Source organism: Vicugna pacos, chromosome 4 (assembly GCF_048564905.1).
Source record: "Vicugna pacos chromosome 4, VicPac4, whole genome shotgun sequence".
Lineage (NCBI taxonomy): Eukaryota > Metazoa > Chordata > Mammalia > Artiodactyla > Camelidae > Vicugna > Vicugna pacos.
Window position 1 is genome coordinate 39,669,572 of NC_132990.1, and position 22,792 is coordinate 39,692,363.

At 36.4% G+C, this 22,792-nt stretch overlaps 1 protein-coding gene across 1 annotated transcript in view; it reads left to right on the plus strand.

The window, feature by feature from the left end:
- TMC1 (transmembrane channel like 1) overlaps window positions 1–22,792 on the plus strand; it is a 317,967-nt gene that overhangs the window by 210,644 nt on the left and 84,531 nt on the right. The window contains exons 5-7 of the mRNA XM_072959593.1: window positions 10,162–10,209; window positions 13,437–13,605; window positions 19,168–19,296. Coding sequence (XP_072815694.1) covers window positions 10,162–10,209; window positions 13,437–13,605; window positions 19,168–19,296 — 346 coding nt within the window. The remainder of the gene's footprint in view (window positions 1–10,161; window positions 10,210–13,436; window positions 13,606–19,167; window positions 19,297–22,792) is intronic.

Consider the following 22,792-nt stretch of genomic DNA (forward strand, 5'->3'; position numbering starts at 1 on the left):
TTTATCAGCATCAGCTTTCTTTCCTACCTCCCACCTGGCTGTCATATCACTAGGCTTAGATCTTAACGTTTGGCCATTGGCCTTCCCTGTGGGAGATAATAGTTATAATCCCAACCTTCTGGCATTTAATCAAGATAAAACTGATTACCTTTAACTGAAAACAAAAAGTCACTTATAATCAGCATACTGTTAGATTAGCAGGGACAAGATCCCAACTTTCAGTGGACTTGACAGGCAGTCAGGTAATTACTGAGTACCCCCAACCCTACATCTCTTTTTTCTGTTGCCACACAGTCATAATAATTTATCCTCTGGTTGTCAGAGTACTTCCAAGGAAAAGAATTTGGAAGGTGGGTAAGGGAGGACATTCAAATCTCTCATTCCAAAGTCCATTGACTTCTATTTCTTTGTATGGAACTAATTTTATTTTCTGTGACACTAGAAGATGGTTACTCCAAATGGCTGTCAGTCCCTTGTTTGTTGGTCACCTTAGACCTGTGCTACAATTACTTATTCAATTGCTAACAAGCAAAAATTGGCTGGTGAAGCTAACCATTGACTCAGGTAGCATGGATTTCAACATTGATTGGCATCATAAGCAGGCATGGTGAGGACTAGCTAAGAGTACTAAGAGACAGAGTTTAGGGTAATATTTTATTCCTTGTCTTTACCTTCTGGTGAAATAGTCTTTAATATAATCTCAGACTGAGTGTTGTGGCAATTATCCTACTTGCAGAGTGCAGGGTATTCAGGTAAAGCTCAAAGTAAATATGTTTTCCCTGACTTCCTGGAATTTTAGGTGAAAGATATTAAAGTTTTGTGTTTCAGTTTATGTTAAAAGCATTTGAACAGTCCTTGCAGATTATTATAACCTTTGCTATGTGCCAGGCTCTGTATTGTGTACAATGCATACATTTATTATTACATTTCATTCTGTAGAAACTGAAGTTGATTACAGGAATCTAAATTTGGATCTAGGTATGTGCCCTATTTCAGAACTGCTGTGAAATGTGTTGCTTTTATTCATTACTGTTGATTTTATAGCAGAGACTTGTACACCTTTTGGGTGAACTTTTGCAATGGGTGTAATTGAGATAGCATGGTGTGAAAATAGACATAGAAATAGAAGATCAGGGTTTAAATCTTGGTTATGACATTCACTGGCTGTATAATCTTTGGTAAGTCATTTGCCCTGTGTGTATCCAGAGTTTCTTTGAAAGAATGAGGAAGTTGAACTAGAACGTATTGATCTCAATAGTCAGTCCCATTGGGCACGGATAAATCTTGGATGTGTATTCTGAGTTAGCTTGTCCATCCCACTGAAGGCAATGCTCCATGTTCTGTTGTTTAAGAACATGAGTTTTGATGTTCATATTTATGACATTGTGCTGAATTCTGGTTCTGCCACTGTTTTAGCAAGTCAGTTAATTTTTACGAGCCCCAGACTTCTCACCAGTAAAATAGTGCTGGTAATAACTATCTTATTGCATTATTGTTTGCATGAAATAAAATGAAATTAGTTGGAAAGTATTTTTCACAAAGAGTCGTCTTAATTTTTAGCTTTGGGAAAAAGTGGTAAGTATATGCTCTCAATTTCATTCTCATAGACTATATTCTTTTTTTCATAGAGGTGTCAGTTTTGCCCAGAAATTGATTGACCTTTGTGAGACACATGATTTGACCAGTTTTGACTCTGATATTCTGCAGAAAGTAAGATATTTAGAAATCCCTGATTGTAAACTTCGTATAAAATATTTAACAACCATGGCCAAAATGATCCCGGGAATGGATCATAGGTTCACACAGATAAACGCTTTCTTTTGTTTTAATATTACCCTCAGAGTCTGTCTATACAAGGCATATATTTATGTGTTGAAATTAAAAATTTATTAATATGTTTGTAACAGTCCCAACTCCCATCCCACTAAAGAAAATTCTATATTTACCTACTTTTTTACTTTTTCTTTTCCCTAAAAATCATATTTCAAATAATGTTCTTTCACTCTCAAACTCCCAAAGTGTTTGGCCAAACAGGTTTTCATTTTGCCCCTGCTATTTAGAAACATATTTATGCCAATGCATGACCCCATTTTTGTCTTAAAATGATCTTTTAATTGGGGCAAGGGGGTTCATTTTTTTTTCTCTTGTATTTAAGTTCTCATTATGTTCAGCATAAGTTCGTAAATGTAATTATCTGCTTTCTCCTCCACCATTAAGACTTTCTAGACCGCTACTTCTTGACTCCAGAAGATTTGTCTAGGTCTTTCTTTCTCTCTTTCACATCATTCCATCTACCTTCTTCTATTCCCTGTTAACCTTCTGGATTTATTTAAATCAAAGCATTTGTTCCTTGTACAAAATGTAAAATATAATATTTTAGAAAAAAACTTGTACAGATTCTTCTGACAGTTTACAATGGATGACAATTTTAATGAGCCTTGAAAACCTCTTATTTCCTTGAGAATATCAAAGCCTACTGTATTTTCTATTTTATTTTTAACTCGTCTGTCAAGGCATCTGATAAATTGGAGATAATATTTATCCTATTGAGTATTATGAAGAGACAATAAGATGTAGGCTTAAAAGTTTGTAGTTTATGTATTGTCAAACAAACAAATGCACTCTAACAAGTAAATGTAAAATTACAGCCGTGATTGTATGCAATGGGCTGCAGCATGGAGAATGGATCGAATGGGGCAAGAGGGGCTAATTCCATACTCCTGGAAATAGGCAATTGTAATTTTTCTGTGATGTTGACTGTGGTGAATGAGAGAAACAGATTCAATGATGTAAAATCAGTAGGGCTTGATGATGAACTTGGAATGACTTCAAGACAAACTTCAGCTCTGCAAGTTACTAGCTATGCTAGCTGAGGCATTTGCCTCCTTAATCTCTGTAATTCTCCTTTTCTTTATCTGGAAAATGGGAATAAATGGCCCACTTCATTGGGGTTTTGTCAGACAACAGAATTCTCTATTTAGTGCCATAACAGAGGACCATTTGGGACTCCTGGGCTGAAGATACTGTCAACTGAAGTAAAATCACACAACCTGAGAGTTGTGGGTTAAGTTTTATTTGGGGCAAAATGAGGACTATAGGCTGGGAGATAGCATCCCAGATAGCTCTGAGAACCTGTTCCAAAGAGATGGGGAGAAAACTCAGTATTATATATGATTTCAGTGAAGGGGGCACGTGCAGTCAAGCACATGTGTAGGCAGAGGCTTGCTGCTAGTCACAAGGAGCAGATGTCACCGTTAATGATTTTAGTGCTTTCCTAGATATAAGGAGATGCAAGAATCAGGGCCATAAAATCTCCTGAAAATATCTAACTCTGTGGAGGCCTGTTCAGCCAGTTTTCCTCATTCAGAGTGCCCCATTCCCAGTCTTCTCTCTGAGCTCCTTTCAGAGTGTGTTGAAGGTCAGTGGCTGCAGTGGCTGCAGTGGCTCATGATTTAATCCAAGCAGAGTTAGATGGCAAGTGCCAGCGTGACCCAGTCCTTGCAGAGACAGATGGCAAGTGCCATTTTTTAGTTGGCAATACCTACCATTCAAAGAGGAGATTACTGAGCCTGTGTATTCTCAGACCATGTGAAGACATGGACAGGGTTCAGACATGGTATTTCTAGCCAGTCCATATAACTTGATCGCATTTAATTTCACAAAATTCACTTCTAATAAGCACTACTCTAATTAACAAACCATCTAGTGTTAATTCGAGATAGGGATGGCTGAAGTGCTTCTGAGTAACTTCTCACAGGTTAGATCTCCCTTCTACCATTGTGGATTACTAACTAGAATACTCAAATGTTAACCAGCTGCCCTTAGGTTATAAATTAACACATATATGGCATTTCATGTGAGCTATTTTAATAAAATAACAGACAACAAACAAATTACTTACACATTTATTCTTACTGAATATTATAAATTGAGTCTGTGAAGAAAACATTGAAATGGGTCGATGGGTGGTCAGAATGTTTATAAACTCACAAGGACACTTACAATTCAGGATTCCTTTTCATTAACTGATGGTGATGTTAGCTAATACCCCTAGTTCAGTAGCAAATCCTATAAAGTGTAATTGTTCCCAAATAGCTAAAGTGCAGAAAAAAGAAAAATTCTTTCTAGTTATTGACTTGCTCTTTATCTTTCTTTTTTTTTTAGAAAAAATAAACTAAATGATTTCATCCTTAGTTCTATTAGTATTTTGTCAGAGAGACAAGTTCTAAATTTCAGAAAACAAATCCAAGTTCTAAATTGCTCTCATTTTCTTTTTTTCTGCCTCTATCTTCTGAAGCCCTTCTCTTACCACCCAGCCTTCATCCCGACTCTAAGTCTGCCCCCACTGCCTTTTGTTCTTTAGAAGACACTCATTAACATGTGTTAATGTATGCTAATGAGCATTAATTAGCATCTTCTCTGTGGACAAAAGCTAGTGCTATGAAGGTTTGGTAACGACTATACAGAATTCAGCCAGCCTTGCTTCTTTATGCTCTGGGAACAAAGCTGTCTGTTGTTTCACAATTCTTGTGTTTTTTGTTTGTTTGTTTTGTTTTCTTTGTTTACTCATGAATGCCGACGACCCTTCTTCTTCATGATCAGGAATATTACAGAAAGGCTGTGGGGGACAGAAAGATTCCTTTTGCTTCTAAGCAACCCAAGGATATATAAACATAGCTGCCAGAGGTTTATAATCCGCTATTTTCATCTGGTTGGTAGCCACAAAAACTCACACAAGAGAATGTATTTTCAATTCAGCACACTTATTTACAGTGGTTGCCCTTTATGGTGGTAATTGCAACATGAGAGCACACACTCTGAATATATATTATGACAGCATGTTTAAATAAGAAATGTCCTTTCCCCCCAAATAATCTAAATGCAGAGAAGAAGCAAGACTCACCCCTTAGTTTTTTGTAACCACAGAGAGCTCCAAATGCCTTTGTAAGTAGCTATTTATTTATTGAATATGTATAGCTTTAAAAAAAATCAGCCCTCCAAACCACATAGAATAAGAGCTATTTTTGTTCTTTCTGTAGACCAATGGTGTCAAGAAATATCTAGTTGCAGTTTCTCACAAATATATAATTTGCCATTTGAAGAACTATGCTTCAGCATTTCATATTTGCTCTTGCAGCTCAAGGGTGGTAGAATTTGGAAACATACCAGCTACCCGCTTCACTCAGCCTGTTTAGTCTTAATTTCATGTACCATAAAAACAGAAAGAAAAAGTGCCAAAAAATTTGGTGTGCATCCCCTTTCCCTCCTTATGTATATAAAAAAGATTTATTTTCATTTTACAAGGATAGAAGGGGGATCTCTTTTTTGAACAAATCTATTTTTCTCTGTCTCAGGGTTAGCCATTCTCTCTCTGGAACCTTATAGTAAAATGTATTTCTCCACAGACTTCATTCTCTTCCATTTGGCAACTACAATATTTTATATTGTGTTTTTAATAAAGCAGGCATCAATAGCTATTTGTTCTCTACTTCTTAAGAGCTACAGAGCCTCAAAAAATAAATATAATCTTAAAGGAAAAACATTAGAGAATGACAGCTACTATAGCAGTTTTATATATATATATATATATATATATATATATATATATGTATATGTGTGTGTGTGTATATATATATGTATATATATATATTTTTTTTGGCTTGCCCCCTCTCCTACTTTGGGTAGGTGATTCTTACCAAAAACCAAAATTCTTCCTTTTTGGTAATTTTAAAACCACAACAATTTAAAATAACTATTAAGTATCTCCAAGATATTATAATGTTTGAAAATATGGCCAGCCTTTTGGCATTTATTATACAAGTTTCCATTAGGGTGTCCTTGAACATATGTGCCCCATGATTTTTTCAGTGGTCTTAAGAAAGACCTTATGGTTTTAAGGTTTTTCATGGTATTAAGGAAAGGTGCTGGCACTTGTAGGAAGAATATCAGCCTAAGTCTGTCAGATCATACCTTCTCCCCAGATACCTCGTTGATATTTAAGTGTAATGATTTCATTCTGTTTTTCCTACTCCTGAGGATTTTTTTTTAATGTTTTATAGTTTACAGGTTCATTAAGGTATTTGATTGATATAAGAGCTAAATAATAAGTTATTTTTACTCAGTGGCTTCCAAAATATCATGCTCAGTTCCATCATTTGAAGGACTTGGGTTTATTATAAACAAATGTTATGAGTATCTTCTTGTCCTGACCTAAAAATAGCAAAAATAAAGGGAGCTGCTGAGTTAAATTGAATCAAATTTAATGTCCTCGGTTTGAGAGTAAGAAGAATCACAATCTATCATTTTTATTCAATTTCACAGACAGTGGCTTCTGTTCACTGTTTCACACCCACCAATAATAGTGTTTTCATAAATGAATGGAAGCCGAGTGCTGGGCCATTCTCTACAAGGGAAATAATAGCCTCAGTGTGGCTTGGGGGCTCCATCTAGTCAAGTTAAACTCCTGATGTTCAACTGTTCCTACCTAAGCTACTCTCCCTGGAGCCTCCCACGTCCTTTTCTTGCAACTCCACCCTCCCAGTTGCCCAGGCCCCAAACCTGGGGGCTATCCTTGGTTCTTCCCTTCCTCTCGCATCCCACATCCCACCCCTCACTGATGACATGGGTTCTTCAGCTAAGCTTTGGAAATGTGCTTATTATGGCATAGATTAATATCCATCCCAGGGCAGTTTAGTCTGAACGAAAGTTACCCCATTTATTTTTTACTTACTAAGTTTTCTTAGATAATACAACTTGAATTTAATTAATGAACAGTTTCTACCATTTCACAAGTGAATGTGAAAGTGTGCGTGTAATCAGTTTTGATAATAGCAGTGCTTTAAAAAAAATTAAAGTTTACTTACTTCCCTTTATTGTATACAATTTTTCACATCATTTGTTATTTTCCCACTTTTTGAAGGTTATACCCCAGTTATAGTTATTATAAAATATTGGCTTTGTTTCCTGGAAAAGTACCCCATTTATATGCAAGGAGCTGATGTTGACACTTCCTCACATTAAATAAAGGAACCCTGAAAAGAAACACACTAGTACGTTGCTAATAAATGTAACTAGGTTGCTGCTATAACCCGAGTAAACTGGATAAGGCACTCATACCTGAACTTGAACTGAACTTTCTTCTGCAGTCTACAAACTCCTACTCCAGAGCACTTTGCTCTGTAACCCTTATAAGTGCACAATAAGTGCTAATTGAGTAAATGAATTTTCAGTTTCCAAAGTTATGACTTGGTGCTATGATCATCCCTTCAAGAGCTAAATGCGGGTCAGAGGAACAGGCAATACTATTCAACTTTTCCAGCCGCTTGGCCACTCTGATCCTGAAGAACCATAAAATACTTTCAGTGCTGTAGGTTGAAAAAGAAAGCCTGGAACAATATCTACTTTTCTCAACGATTCCAGTGCCTCTGAAATGTGACATTTTGCTGTTGTTTCCTTTTACTGTTTTTAATTACTGAGTCTATTTGCATGAAATGAGGATCTGGGTTGCCTAGGAGTTCATCTGCTCCTATTGCATATTCCTCTCTTAAATGAGCATACTTCAAATGCAGTTTTGCTTGCTGCCTTCAACATTTTGACAGGACCCCGCCCTACACCCCCTCTCCCCCTTCATTGTCCTCCCATCACTCCCCAGGAGAGAGGTTATTTTTAAAGAACATAATCAATAGGCTTTGAGAAGCAACCAGAACATGAAAGGCTCATATGATTGGGAGTGAGCTACTAGGGATTGCTGAGAGAAGGGATGGCAACAGGCCATGCCAAAAATTATCTGAGAAGGGAAAGACAGTCTGTAGCTCCCATTTAAGTGTTCCGAGTTATTATTATTATTATTATTATTTTTTTGCACAGGCTTTTGTCTGGGAGGGGCTTCTGAGCTTGGTTCTTCAGCATCGCTTTGAGTTGCAGAGGCAGACCAGCATTGACAGGTGCTTTTCAGTCCAGATAACGTTCCATTAAAATCAAGCTTGGCCTGAGGCTCTTGATGGAGTCCTCAGTCTCCCTGTCATGGTGCTGCTGTCTAGTTCTTGATGCTGACGACGCCTTTGCTGAGGGTTTGAACCAAGTATAAACCAATTATTATCACAGTAACTATAAAAGCAAGTGTTTCACGACCCCTGACTCAACTGCCATATGAAGGAATGTCATTGAATAAAGAAGGCACCTAATGAGAATATGCAGATGATCATGCACAGATGAGTATCGCTGTTGGAAAGTCACTTCAAGAGGAGGGAAGGGGCTATTTCTGCAATACTCTCCATTACATCACCCAGAAACCATAGCTCTTTTTTGTTCTTTACTTGCAACCACAGGGCTGTCTCCCCTTATGGATTTTTCAGGTTTTATTTAATGGCCATTTATAACTATCCTTCCTGTACCTGAGAAGATGATCCATGACTCCAGCCCTGCTTTTTAATCTCCCCTGGTTATCGGAGGAAATTGATTGGTTGCTCATCTCCTTGGCTTGGGACATTTCATTCTGCTGCTTTTGTTTAGTATATGCTCCTGCCTAAAGATTTGCTTGTATTTTTACTCATTTAGTATTTTTCTCCATTTTGTTATTTAACTTTATTTGTTTATGACTTGTGAGTTGATTATTATAAATCAGTATAGCACTTTGTGTGAAATTTTGCTTATGCTGCCGAAGAGGCTCTATGTCAGCCTATGCTTCTTGTCCTCAGCTGTTTATATATGTATGTGTACACACACACACATATATATGTACACTGATCAGACCCTGCTCCATAGCTAATCTTATATCATTAAGATGCCTTCCTAAGTGAAGTCTTCTTTAACTGAAGAAATTTGGTGGTGGCATTAGATGCAAATAAAGACTATGACCTATTGTTGAACATAAAATATCTTCTGAGAAGTGTCTGCCTGCACTATTACGAACTCTCAGTAGTGACATAAAGACCTTTGTCCTGTGCACATCCAGTTACAGCCGGTGACAGAAGGCGTATGTCCACTCTGAACAAAAGAACACTTATTTTCACATTCCACAGCTGATGTTGAATGATACCATTTTTGCATATTCTAAACATTTTTATGCAGATGCTGTTTAAAGGCAAAAAGTGCTTTTACAATAATCTTTTTGTGAATGGAATTTAAACTCAGCATGTGCTGCCTTTTCAATAGGCCTGTCAAGCTTTGATTAATAACCTTTGACAGTGTGTGAGCAGAAACAAAGCCGGAGGTTGTTTCCTCTGTTCACAGCTATATTGTTTGTTATCTTTGCGTTTTTGGGCTTACACCCATCCACCTTAAATAAAAATATGTAAATTAATATTTTAAGCAAGTTACTAGACTGTGGTTTTAAAGAAATAGTCTATTCTAATTTTCTCGTGGCAAGTTGCATATCTTTGTCTCTGTCTGATTCAACCTTTGATAAATGGATAGTAGTTCACAAGGGAAAAAAATCTGCCAATTAATATAGTTTCCTATATTATTGTACCATTAAAATTTAATAAAACCTTTATATGCCTTTTTAAAAAATGGAGCAAATCTAAAAACAAGATGCCGAGGATGAGGGGAGGAATAAACAGAAGAAATGTTTTTTGTCTTAAAAAGAACTAGAAAATCACCTGGCTTCACATTGTCAAGGTAAATCATATATGGGAAAATATAGGCTGTATCCTTATAATACCAATAGAAATAACTAAAATAGGAAATATCAGCTTTTAAGAATTTTTTGAATGGTTCTTTGACACTGGGTAGCTAGTTAAAATGAAATATTCTCTATTATAGTAAATTTAGTTAGAATAACCAAACGGTTTGTGCATGTGAATATAGCTTTACTAACAATTCAGTTTATCATAGAATGAAATGACCCAACAAACCCCAAGTTTACTTATTGCAATACAGAATTTATTTTGGTTGAAGTTATTTTGAATTGAGCAGACAGGCTTATAATTGATATGTTTTGCAAATCCTTGGAGGCGATGAAGCAGAGAAGTCTTTGCACAATATTGCACAAAACGCTGTAGCTGTACATCTTTAATAAACAATGCTCGCTTTGACAAGTTTATTGAAAAACATTTATTAACTGCACAAAAAGTTTTATGTTGAAAATAATAACAGTAAAAACAGTTAGTAGCAATTGTACCATCATTTAAAGAATTGCTATATTTTTTCTTTCCTCAACAGTGCAAATCCAAGTGGAGGAAAAAGATGATGATACTGAGGAAAGTTCAAGTAAGTGGAGATGGACCCACCTGGGATATATTTCCTGTGGACAACAGTGAATTCAGGGGATTCATCCTCTTATCTTGTGGGAATATGCTACCACATGTAAGCGCAGGAGCATGTGTGGACGACCGTTGATGGTCTCACAAAAGAGATCAATCTAGCAAATAGAATGGCTGCTCCAGATTCAATTGGCACTCACTCACATTCAACCCAATTTATGTTACTAATGATCAAATAGATGGTAGTCCAGAAAAATTTGCTTATTTGTTCCTCTGCTATTTTCCCTCTTAAAGTCTTTGTCCTAAAAGCTTTTCTCTAAGGCTGAATCTATTACTATATAACAGACTGGCCATTTCGGCTGAACTGATCAGGTGGTTCAATTAAAATGAATAAGCACATTCTTTTGTACTGAATGCATGGGTATTTTGTCAGAGTTGCTCTGTTGTTTTTACTTTGGTTAGGTTCAGTTCAAGATCCTGGATTGTGATTCCCTTTGCAGGCATGCAGACCACTCAAGGACAGGGACATGAGAAAGATCATTATATGAGCAAAAGTTTTGAATTTACTAAAACTGAAAGAAAGAGCAGCATCTCAAGAAGAGTTCAATCACAGAATACATCAACACCATCAATTAAAAACCTGAGCCCAATATGACAGCCAGTGAATGCTCATGATGCCAACTGTTTTCATGAATTTGGTACATTATATGAAAACAGCTCAGAGTCTCACATAGATCCTAGATGCTATGACTTGACTGCTTTCTAAGACAGTTTAACAAGAGAAAAAACAAACAAGTTTATTAACAGGTATACCTCATGTATACATGGGAGATACCCAGGAAAACTGAGTAACTCTGTGAGGTGGCTTAGAATTTAGCTTAAATGCCATCTAATAGGGGAAAGGGAGGGGAAGCTAGGTCTCTTGGGAAAAACAAGTGATTTTAGGAGAATAAATGGAATTTATAATTTAAAATAGGGATTATAGTCTGTCTGGATGTGGTGTTGACTTCTAGTCTCCTCTCCTGAGATCACGGTCAACCTTCCTCGGGGATGAAACTCCTGGGGAGGGGTTTATGACAAGTGAGTTGCTTTGGGAGGCAACTCCAAAAGGTGAGTTCAGAGAGAGTCTCTTCCTGCATTTGCTGTTTTTAAAGTGCCTATAGCTTAGAATAGTCAATACACCAGGGTGGTATATTTTGGGGTGGTATATTCTGAATTCCTTTTTGAGATGGCCTATTCTGCTACCCTTCAAAGCTGAATCAAGCCCATTCCAAAAGCTAACATTGTGTGCAAATCCGCATTTAGTAGGCAGCTGTAGAACACTTCTTTTTTAAGAATTTGAGTATTTGGAAACTAGTTAAAACACTGAAGACTACCTTTTTGTCCTCCTAAGTGGTAAAAGATAAATCAAATGATACACTTTTCATTCATAGTAAAACTTTGCAAGTTTAATTGTTTAGCCTTAATACAAAATATTGTAAATTGCAGAGTACTAAGTGGCTGCTTGAGTTCTCGAGTTATTTGTGAGTGAAAATGTTTCTCAATCCCTATCAAGCTCTTGTCCTCTATAATTAGTGACTAAAATGACTGTTAAGCCTGGGTAAATTTTCAGAATGCTAGAATGGGGTTCAAATGGCACACAACATTTGCCACAGTATTCAACAAATGGAAACTCAGTCTTGGTTTTGATGACAGGGTATAGTTTTCAAAACCTAGTTAGGAAAGTTATTCTCCTGTTTCTCTCTGCTAGCCAAATTTTATTAACATTGGTAATATTTAGGACTTAGATATGAAATATCAATAAAAAGTTTCAATAAGTAATATTAAAAGATAATTTTCAAACAAATATATGTATGTATTTGCATGACTGGGACATTGTGCTGTACACCAGAGATTGACACATTGTAACTGACTGTACTTTAATTAAAAAAAAAAAGATAATTTTCAAAAAAGGATAAAATAATAACACACAAAGATGTAAAACTAAACATATTTAACTAATTAATGAGGAATCTGGTGAGGTGTTACAACCAGTTGCCAGTTCAAAGGAAAATCCAAAGAACAGATATATTTATAGATCAGAATATTGAAATGATAGGCATGACTGTTTAGTGGGATTTCTTTCTTTTCTTTTTTCTTCTTTTTTTGGTGGAGGATTGTCTCACCACTGAACCGAGTTCATTTGTATGTCTACAGGCAAGAATTATTTTGCATTGCTATCCAATTATCTATAACTTACAGAGTTACGAAATTGCTTCCACAGAATCAGAATCAGATAACACAGAAGGGTATGCTGCAGACAATTCATAGTTTTACATTAAAGTACAAACTTCTCCCTATGGTAGCTTCTATTTAAGAGGTAGTGATAACTATGAGTAATTTTTGTTTTTTTGTAATAATTGACTCTAAATATCAGAAGAAATTAAAAAGCAACAAAAGTCAGATTGAAGTAGGATAGTACATCATAAACAGTGAAGGAAGTAACTGAGTTCTCCTACTTTTTACCTGGAAGCTTCCCAAGAAGTTATGGACACAAGAGGCATTAATTGTTAGTTGATGAATAAAATAAAATAATATCATTTCTCTCAGTTTTACATTAAATTTATACTTACAAGTTTCTATTTCTAATCATAAGGATAGAATGATCAAGCAAAGGCATGTGCTATCAGTTTCATTTAAGAAAGAGAAAGAAATATTTAGGAAAAAGAAGAAATATTTGAAGTCAAGAATGAGAATAATTTGAATTAAGAGGAATATCTAGACTCAAATTAGTTTTTTCAAAATTACTGCTGATTTTTAGCATTTCCTTGTCATTCCTGCCCTTTGTTCTAGGAAAGAAATATATAAACACATAGTGGTTAAACATTCAACCCTTATGTGTTGGATTGGTAATCTGCAAACTTGGTCTTAGAGGTCACGGTATGATATTAAACTCCAAGTCATCTAGTTACACAAGTAAATGAAGACTGGAGTTCTAAGCATTACTAGAATTTGGGGATCCACATTCACATACATTTTTGAGTAGGTGAACCACAAGAAATGAGAATCTAGATAAATGTATTGAAATGGCAGGCTATGAAATACACATGGCAAGGTGCATCTTATCTTGATGTGGTGATTGCTGGATTGTGGTCTCAGATGTGTGACAATGATAATTAAAAAGTAAGAATACATTTGGTAGCGGGAGAGCACTTTTCTGATATTGTTCACTGAAGTGCTAACTGCTGTGTTTAGGCGAAGAGGAAGAGGAGGAAAACAAACTACCTCGAAGAGAGAGCATGAGACCAAAGAGAAAGCGGACCAGAGATGTTATCAAGGAGGATGACCCAGAACCTGAGCCAGAGGATGAAGAAACAAGGAAGGCCAGAGAAAAAGAGAGAAGGAGGAGGCTGAAGAGAGGAGCGTAAGTTAGTTCTGATCTATAACCGAAATTGTTTCTCAGTCAAAACTGCCTGATGCTGAAAGAAGACCACTCCCTTGCCTTAAAATTGGTAATTGAAACTACTATCAGAAAAGCAGGCTTAATCTGATGCTGGCATTTTACCCCACTTAGTTAAATGTATTTTAATATTAAAATAAAATTTAAGAAATGAATATATATTAAGAATAGACTTTGAGAAGTTCTCTTATAAGAGATCTAAATTGTCACAGGTCATTAGCATATGACAGTTAATTTAAATATTTTAAAGTTACACTGTTAGTTAAGCGCATCATTACTGAGGTGAAGTGAAAGCCTCCTAAATGATGAGCCCAAATCACTTATCTTACAGAGCAGGGGATGGTCAGCTGCGGTTAATTCCAACCCAAGAGCTAAGAATGATTCTTACAGTTGTAATAAACAGTAATAATAATTTAAAAAAAAAGGAATATGGGACAGAGCTGTGTGTAGCTCCTGAAGTCAAAAATATTAACTGTCTGTTCCTTTACAGAAAAAAAGTTTATTGGCCTTTTTACAGAGGGTTAGGGTTGTCATTTCGTGTTTAATACAACCCTTCATCTTTCTGTTCTACCAGACCAACATTTTACTGAGTGCTGTTTTTGTGTAGAATAATATATTAAATGCTGTTTAGGAAAACTCCAAGAAAATAATTTTCCGGTCTTTGCTTTCCAGAAATTTGCAGATGGCAGGCAGGTAGGAAAAGTGCATGTCAAACACATTTACTGACAGAAAACCTAGACCCCTAGGAAAGGTTTTAAGAGATTAGCTCCTCTGACACTCTCAGGTGGTAGGGCCACAGGATCTCCTCTGGAACAGTCCCAGGACTTTAAATGATGAGGAACTTTCTAAGATGTCCTCCAAGATGACACACTGCTGTATTCAATAGCTAGCTGTAATCTTCCTCCTCATAAATGGTTGTAATGAAATACAGCGAAGTGAACATCTTGTCAGGTACATAAGCTTAGCACTATCAGATGATGGTTCCTTTTAAAATAAAAGAGTAACCCCACCCATTTATTCAGTATATTTTTGTTGATTTAAGTTTTTAAATCTTCCTATTCCTCATCTTCCTCCTCCTCCTGCTTTTTCTCCTTCTCCTCCCCAAGCTCTTCCTCTTTCTTCTATCTTTAAATACTAAGACATCACTTGCTTTACATTTTGACTCTGGTATTTTTTTATGACCATCTTCTTTTCAAGTATTTTTATCCTTTGTTCCTTTTAAAAATGAAGTAAACACTCTTTTAAGTCTCATGTCTTATTGTGATTGTTATTATTATGTACTAATATGTCCTACTAGCAAAGCTTATGCTTTCTGACAGTGGTGCTTCACTGCGAAAACATAACCAATAGTTGTATGCATGGTATAGGTTGTGTTCCAGAATTTGCTTTTCCTCTCCACTCGTGCCTTAGAGCGGTCCTTTGAGTTGGGTGAGAATTCTTCTGCTTTCTTGTTCTGCTCAAGGTCCTCATGTCAAAGGCTCAACCCCTAGAAATATGACCGTATGAATCAACTGGGTCTTGGTCCCTGTTACCTGGGGCAGTCTTGTCCCTGAGACAGTGTCTGTCCTTAGCTGGTGCTACTCTCAGCCTGATTCTGAGAAGCCACAGCACTCCTGACTCCCTCCCTCCCCACTCCTCCAGAGAGCCAACTTGGCTAAAAGGAACTTTGTTTCCATAGGTTTTGCAAATTATATTATTATTGCCACAATTTGTACAACTATTTTAAATAGCCATCATAAATTATTTGTGGTGATTGACAGCTCTGATCTCTACTTCAGTGTTCACCTTCTATTGTTCATTTTGAGGATAAGCATTTTTTTTAAAGAAAATGTATTAGCAAATATATTTTGAGAAAGATTAGTAGGCAAGTCAGGGTACATTTATTTAAGTTAATTAATTCAGTGGGTCTTCCTTTATTTAAATGCTCAAGCAAAACACCTTAGGGAATTTCCCTTGCACTGACAAAACATTTGAAACCAACTAAATCCAAGGTTAACTGCCTTTGAAGATAGTTAAAAAACGCTACCTTGTTTGGCATTTTGAAGTATTTCTAATAATATTACAGGCTTTTCTTGACCCAGTTTTAGGTGAATAAGTAATCTGCTCATAGCAGTGAGAAATTCAGCACATTATGCCTCTTTCCTGACAACTGTTGTTTAAATAAATCAAACCTAAGATAGGAAGCCATTCTTGCACAGATTAGCCCTAAATTTTAGAAGATAAAACATGTCTGTGCTATGTCCTTCTAATATGATTAACACTTTCTTTGAGTGGTTCCTAGAAAAGCAGTTTCCCTAATGCAATATTTTAATTATGCATTATTATACTTCAATTACACAAAAAGGCAATATTCTAATTACCTGCATATTTGAAGGAAACTTAGCCAACAACAATTCTACCTTCTAGCACAGCATGATCTTCCTGGTGCAATCAACAATTAACAACAAAGACTAAAAATATACCAGTCTGAGATCATTTAGTGTAGGAATAACTTTCCATAAAATATTAATCTTGGAAGATATTGTTATATTTTAGTGTACTTGATGATAACCCTGTCATCTAGAAAATTTCTGTACATAAACATTTATTCAATAAATATTTATCCAGCTCCACTTCTGTGGAAGATAATCTGCTAATTTCTTTGGAAGATATGGATATGAATATGCAATTGTCTGCATTCTCTAGAAGTTATTTAGTAAGAGAGAGACCACTTAGACACAAATTATTATGAAATAAGACAATATAAATATGCCAGAGAAGTACAAAGTAGTTTAGAATCTTAAGAGAAAACTGTTCTTGTATGGATAATCAGAAAGGAGTATTGAAGACATTTCATGTGACTTTTGAAGGAATCATAGAATTTGGATGTGTTAAACATACAAAGTCCAAACATACTCTCCTGTAGCAGGAGAGTACATAATTAATGTTAGGAATGTTTTCGTTAAGTTGTTTCTAAAAAATGGCATGTAAAGAAACAAGCTTTAGTAATGTAGTTTGGCATAGCCATTATGGAAAACAGTATAGAGATTCCTCAAAAGAGTGAAAATAGACTTATCATATGACCCAGCAATCCCACCCCTAGGCATATATCCAGAGGGAACCTTAATTTGAAAAAATACATGCACCCCAGTGTTCATAGCAGTACTGTTTACAATAGTCAAGACTTGGAAACAACCTAAATGTCCATCAACAGATGACTGGATAAAGAAGTTGTGGTATATTTATACAATGGAATACTACTCAGCCATAAAAAGAAAAAACAATGCCATTCATAGCAACATGGATGGACCTAGAGATTGTCATTCTAAGTGAAGTAAGCCAGAAAGAGAAAGAAAAATAACATATATCACTTATATGTAGAATCTAAAAATAAAAGACAAGTGAACTTATTTACAAAACAGAAACAGACTCACAGACATAAAAAATAAACTTATGGTTACCAGGGTGGGAAGGGATAAATTGGGAGTTCAAGATTTGCAGATACTACTATATATAATAAAACAGATAAACAAGTTTATACTGTATGGCACAGGTAACTATATTTAATATCTTGTAGTAACCTATAGTAAAAAAGAATATGAAAATGAATGTATGTATGTATATGTATGACTGAACAATTATGCTGTACAACAGAAATTGACACAACATTGTAAACTGACTCTACTTCAATAATAAAAAAGAAACACGCTTTAGTTACACTATAAATCCAAACATTGAGTAGATCATTCTTGCATTCTTTATAAGTATTTTGCTATGGTTGTACAGCACCATAAGATTTTATATGATAAACATCAAATAATTAAAATAAGTCAACTTATTTTCAATCAGAGTTGTATATTAGTGGAGTATACTTCCACAGTTCTCTCGAACTAGGAGTACTATTCAAAGCAAAATATCTGAATTGGTTAAAACACCAAACTGTCGATGGCAAGTGTTATTTTATAGGGTTAATATAAATTTTTGTTTCAGTAATCATGGCATGATTAAAAACTCTGGACTGGTGGGAAAGAAAGGAGATTGCAAAATCACTTTGAAGGTGGGCTATAAAACTATAGGTATGTCCTCCTATTATTTGGCTGAAACTTTCAGAAACAACTTTGCCCCATCATCCTACTGTGTGTGGTCATGAGTTTAGTTTAATTAGTCAGAAACATATTTTAACCCTGAGTCAGATTACAATTTCTTTGTCAGGGCAGTTAGGAGAAAGAAACGTCAACAATTAATTGAAGAGAGAATAATTAATAAGAGGACTGTTTAGTAGGTATAAATAATTATTAACCAGCTTACTGGAAAGCTGAAAAGAGAACCTAAGTATCTTGGTGACAGCAACTATAGGAAGCAAATACCACACCAAGGGCTAGAGCAACAATGGAAAGAGGTTGAAATTAAAACTTAGAAGTGTAGAGGAGAGACCCATGGAGCTGAAACCAGTGCAGAGGGGGTGATACTCAAGTGGTGCTGGTGTCTGCAGGGGGAGTAATGAAGCTGGTTCTGCTAGCTGGTATCTGTTGGAAAAACTGGCAAACTAGTTTCACCTGCAGCTATGGGAAGCCCCGATGTCTCCTGAAGAAGCATTGCTAAGGAGTAAGCATCACCACAGGAAGCAAACAAGACACCAAAGGACATACCAAATCCTTTTTCAGTGTCTTCTGTCGCAGCCGAATATCGAGCCCACTGACAAAGCAGAAATGTGCCCTACAGGGTCACAGCCACAACATCACAACATTAAATATAGCAGGGTAAATTTGAAATTAAGCGACAATAACTCGTAACTGAAACAGTCTGTTACCAAAAAAATTTGATCTCTACAAATAGGGCATTATATTCCTTGATTTAAAATCATTTTGCTCATATTTAGATTTTGTTTTCTTTGAGTTTTGGACTCTTTGGTATTTTTGCAATACTAGGAACACAGAAGAGTAAAGAGACATCTCATTTGCTCAGCAAGAAACTAAATTCCTTTGAAGGCCTCTTCAAAGGATTCACTTCAACCAAATACACTTCAAGTTGAATTTTATCAATTGAAGTTTTGAGTTTAATTAACAGATTAAGTTACCTTTGAGAAGTATTTTTTTTTCCTATTTCAGTTTTTCTCTTTCTCTTGAGACAGGGCTAACAAATTTTTTTAAGGGCACTTCAAAGACATATTCACCTCTAATTTACTATCCTTGTTGAAAAATAAAGTTTTTAAATGAAATGCAGAATTGGTAGGGGAAGGTGTACAAGGAAACAGAGGAAATTATATTGATAAATATATAACTATTACTTTCCCCAGGTTTTCTAGTTCTGAGAGTTTGAGGACGTAAAACAGTTTCAGGACTTCAGAATATAAACATTATTGTTTAAAGTTATAATTCCAGAAATCTGGCATCAGTGTTCAGATATAAGCCCTAATACTTATAGATCTCAGCATTTACTGTAATACCAGCCAAGTTGATACACATTGATTGGCTGTGTATCTGATAGCATTCTTTAAGTTTGGAAGTCAAGCAAAACTTAACTTTATTAAAGGGTTTTTTCTTAAAGGGAAGAAGAAGAAGAAATTGATGAAGAGGAATTGGAAAGATTGAAGACAGAGTTAGATGAGAAAAGACAAGTGATTGCTACTGTCAAATGTAAGCCTTGGAAAATGGAGAAGAAAATTGAAGTTCTCAGGTATGATGCCACTTTTTATGATTAGAAACACTTTCCCTGATATTGATCTCCTAAATTCTCTGAATATTACCTATATATTAGAGGAAATACTATGTATGTATAATGTAACATATGTGTAATACTCATTATATATAATGGTCATGGCCATATATACATATATAACATCATATATGTTACATATCATTCATGTTAACATATATACGTGTACATATATACACACACACATGTATAGATCATATCACTAGAGAGGCTGAGCTAATGATTACAAAATAAAACAACCATGAGCAAATTCATTATTTGGAGTCTTATAACCTCTGATCACCTTTAATCATTTGTTCCTTGAACTGATAATTTCCTTAGTTTAATACATTCATTACATCTCTCTGAAAGAGATAATATATTTGAATTTTACAAGTTTGTTGGATTGCACACTCTTGTTTCTCTGCAGGATTCCAGCCTCAAATGATATATTCATGTGACAGTTCTTATTACAGCGCAGGGAGGATGCTAAGCCAACAGAACAGTAAATAGGATTGCAATTAAGGGCTATGCTAATAGCTGTTTCCTGGTAACATGTCAGCGACCCAATTTCACTCTTACATTGAGGGTTAACATACTCAGAGGAGATGTAAGATTTATAAACTCCCGATATGAAAAGTCCCTTTTTGGGGAACAGGAACAGATTCACCTCGGAGGATCACACTGTATCTCCTTGCCGTGGTGGTTGGGGAGGTAGGGCGTGAATAAAAGGGACCGTGTCTGTGATAACAGCCATGTTTGCATCTCACAATTGTGCTACAGATTGCATTTTTTTTTCCCGCAGAACTATTTTTTAAACAGTGGTAAATGTCCAAAGCTATCTCTCCATGAGCCTATTTAACTAATGATGTTAAATATTATAGTGTATATACAATAATCTTAAAATTAAAGTGTTTTTGTCTCTGGTGAAAAAAGAACTGAAGTAGCTATCAGGACAATTCACTACTAATCTTGGCCGTGCAAAAGCTTGTGTGTTGCTTAAGGAAGTGGCTTAAACTTCCGGAGCCTCAGTTACCTCCCAGGTCTGCACTGTGAGGTGGGAACTAGGCATCATTTATGACGGTATTGTTTTGTTTTGTGGAATAAAGTTTTCTAGGTTGCAAACAGTGGTCTTCCCAGCAAACTTTTGGAACACGGCACAACTGTAGGCTGGGAACTCCCTGTGCATGTGCTTGTCCACCAGCCATAAATGAAGGCAAAGACAAGCAACATTCCTGTTTCCATGACGCTGCTAATGTATGTGCATGTGCACGTGCACGTGTGTGCATGTACATGTGTCTGTTAAAATAGTTTTCATTCAGTGAAGTGATAATGATGCCAAATGATAGGTTTAAAAACTTCCTTACTTGGCAAAATAGAAGTTTGGGAACCTTATGTTGGCTCCCAAAATACATTTTGAAATATTACTGACCAGGAAATCCCCAAACCTGGGAACCACAGGTAATTGTATATAGAAAGTTGTAAGATTAGAAAGCCATAATATTGTGAACTTCCAAAGCACGATTTGAAATTGAGTAAAAATGCCAAGAAATATACCCTCCCTTTCCACCTGCATGGAGGTATAGAAATACGCCCCACTCTTCCTTGCCTGCATTTCCCGTATGGAGCAGTAGAGAAGGGATGGGCTTCAGGCTTGCGTTTGAATCTCAGATCTTCCGTGTAACAGCTGTGCAAGTTTGAATGAATTGTGTTGACCTCTGACTTCAGGTTTCTTATGAAATTATACTAATTTACAGCATACTGGAATCATAAGATGAGGTATTTCATATGAAACACTTAGCAGGGTGCCAGAACATAACACAAAGCAGGGAAACACACATTGTAATTATTATTTCATCCCAAGACAGACTCAGTGTTGCCTGATTCCCTGCAGTGTGACAGGAGAGAGGTAGAGGGATAGGACTTGGCAGGGCTAGGTGGGAGCAGACTTACCCAGAGCAACTGCAAGAGCCTTGAGGGATGGTGGCACATTGGTACTGCATTCCAGATGAACAACTAATTTTGATGCTCCAACACAGAAAATAGGATATCTTGACAATTTGTCAGAATCCACCGTCAGCCACTTTCAGATCTTCCAAAACGTACCCACAGGATAATCTTGTGACAAAGTACAGTTCCTGTGGCCTTAGGCTGGAGTCCAGGGATTAAGTCATTGTCAGACATGGGGAGAGATAAGGATTATGATGGAAGGAAGGGCAATACCAGGCCTTGTTACGAGCGCAGAGGTTGAAAATGGGGAGGGGGTCTCCAGCTGAATCTAGACTATAGATGGTTTTTTATTTGGCCCATGTGCTTTTTGTTTTTTTTTTATTATTATTGTTTTTTTCTTACTGAGACTAAATATACATAACATTAAATTGACTGTTTTAACCATTTGGGGTGTATTTTTATAATAATATTTTTTGTTGCTTTCAGATTTTAAAAAGTGGGAGATTTCGCTTTTTAAAAATCCAGATGTTCAGCTTCTCCTGGACAAGTAGAAAGTTTGGTCTACATTCCTACATGAAAATAACAGCTGGGCCAAGCAGTTGCTGTCCCCTAGTCACAGGGCATTCACTCCTTGATGCTCACAGTTCCCGGTTCACATCTCTTGTTCGCACTCCTTGGCTGGACCTTATAAGCATTCAGGCTTGCTGCCTCCTACCCATGCAGCTGGGGAACAAGTTAGGCATGTTAGAGACAGTGATTCAGAAAGTTGGAGTGAAAGCCATCTCGCAGAATGGAAGCACAGTTTTAGACCCCGAGAAGAAACAATAGTGGCTTCTCACCTGTCAGCAAAGCTCATTGTCTTACGATGATTCTTCATAGCCAGAAATGGCTCCTGCTTTGTGGCTTTGCGATATTATGCACAGCTGGTACCAAAGGCCATGCTCAGTCTGATTCTCTTGGTTTCAGCCTCCATGATAAAGTTGTTTGTATTGCAGTGCCCAACCTGTCTCCCTTTGTAGGTTTCTAAATGCTCTTTTGAGGTTCTCCCCTATGGATTCCAATCACATTATTAGAGACAGTGGTCAGTACTTCCTAGTATTGCTAGTACATGCAGGTAAAGTGTTCTCTACCCCAGTGTTACTAAAACATGGGAGTCAGGCGCTTCCCTCCCACCCTTTGTTTCTTTCAGAAACATTTAAGCTGAGAGAGTGTGTCTAAGGATTGTGGGATTCCCAGAAGCAGCCTCCAGGCATCACTCCTGGCTGTCTATGGCATCCAAGCCACTAGGCACAATGTAACTGGAGCAGCTACTTTCATCACAGATTTGGATCTGTATCTGAGTTCCAAGGCTTCCCATCTGGCTCTGGACTCAGAAAAAATTGTGAAACTTCTAAAACAGACTTTACAGAGGGTCAGGGTTTTAAGATATGTTTTAGAGTAAAGCCTCAGGAATGGTGGCTTTGGTTCTGAGAATGTTGTGGGAGTCTCAGGGATAGTCTCCACATTTTGAAAGATTATCTGCCACTAG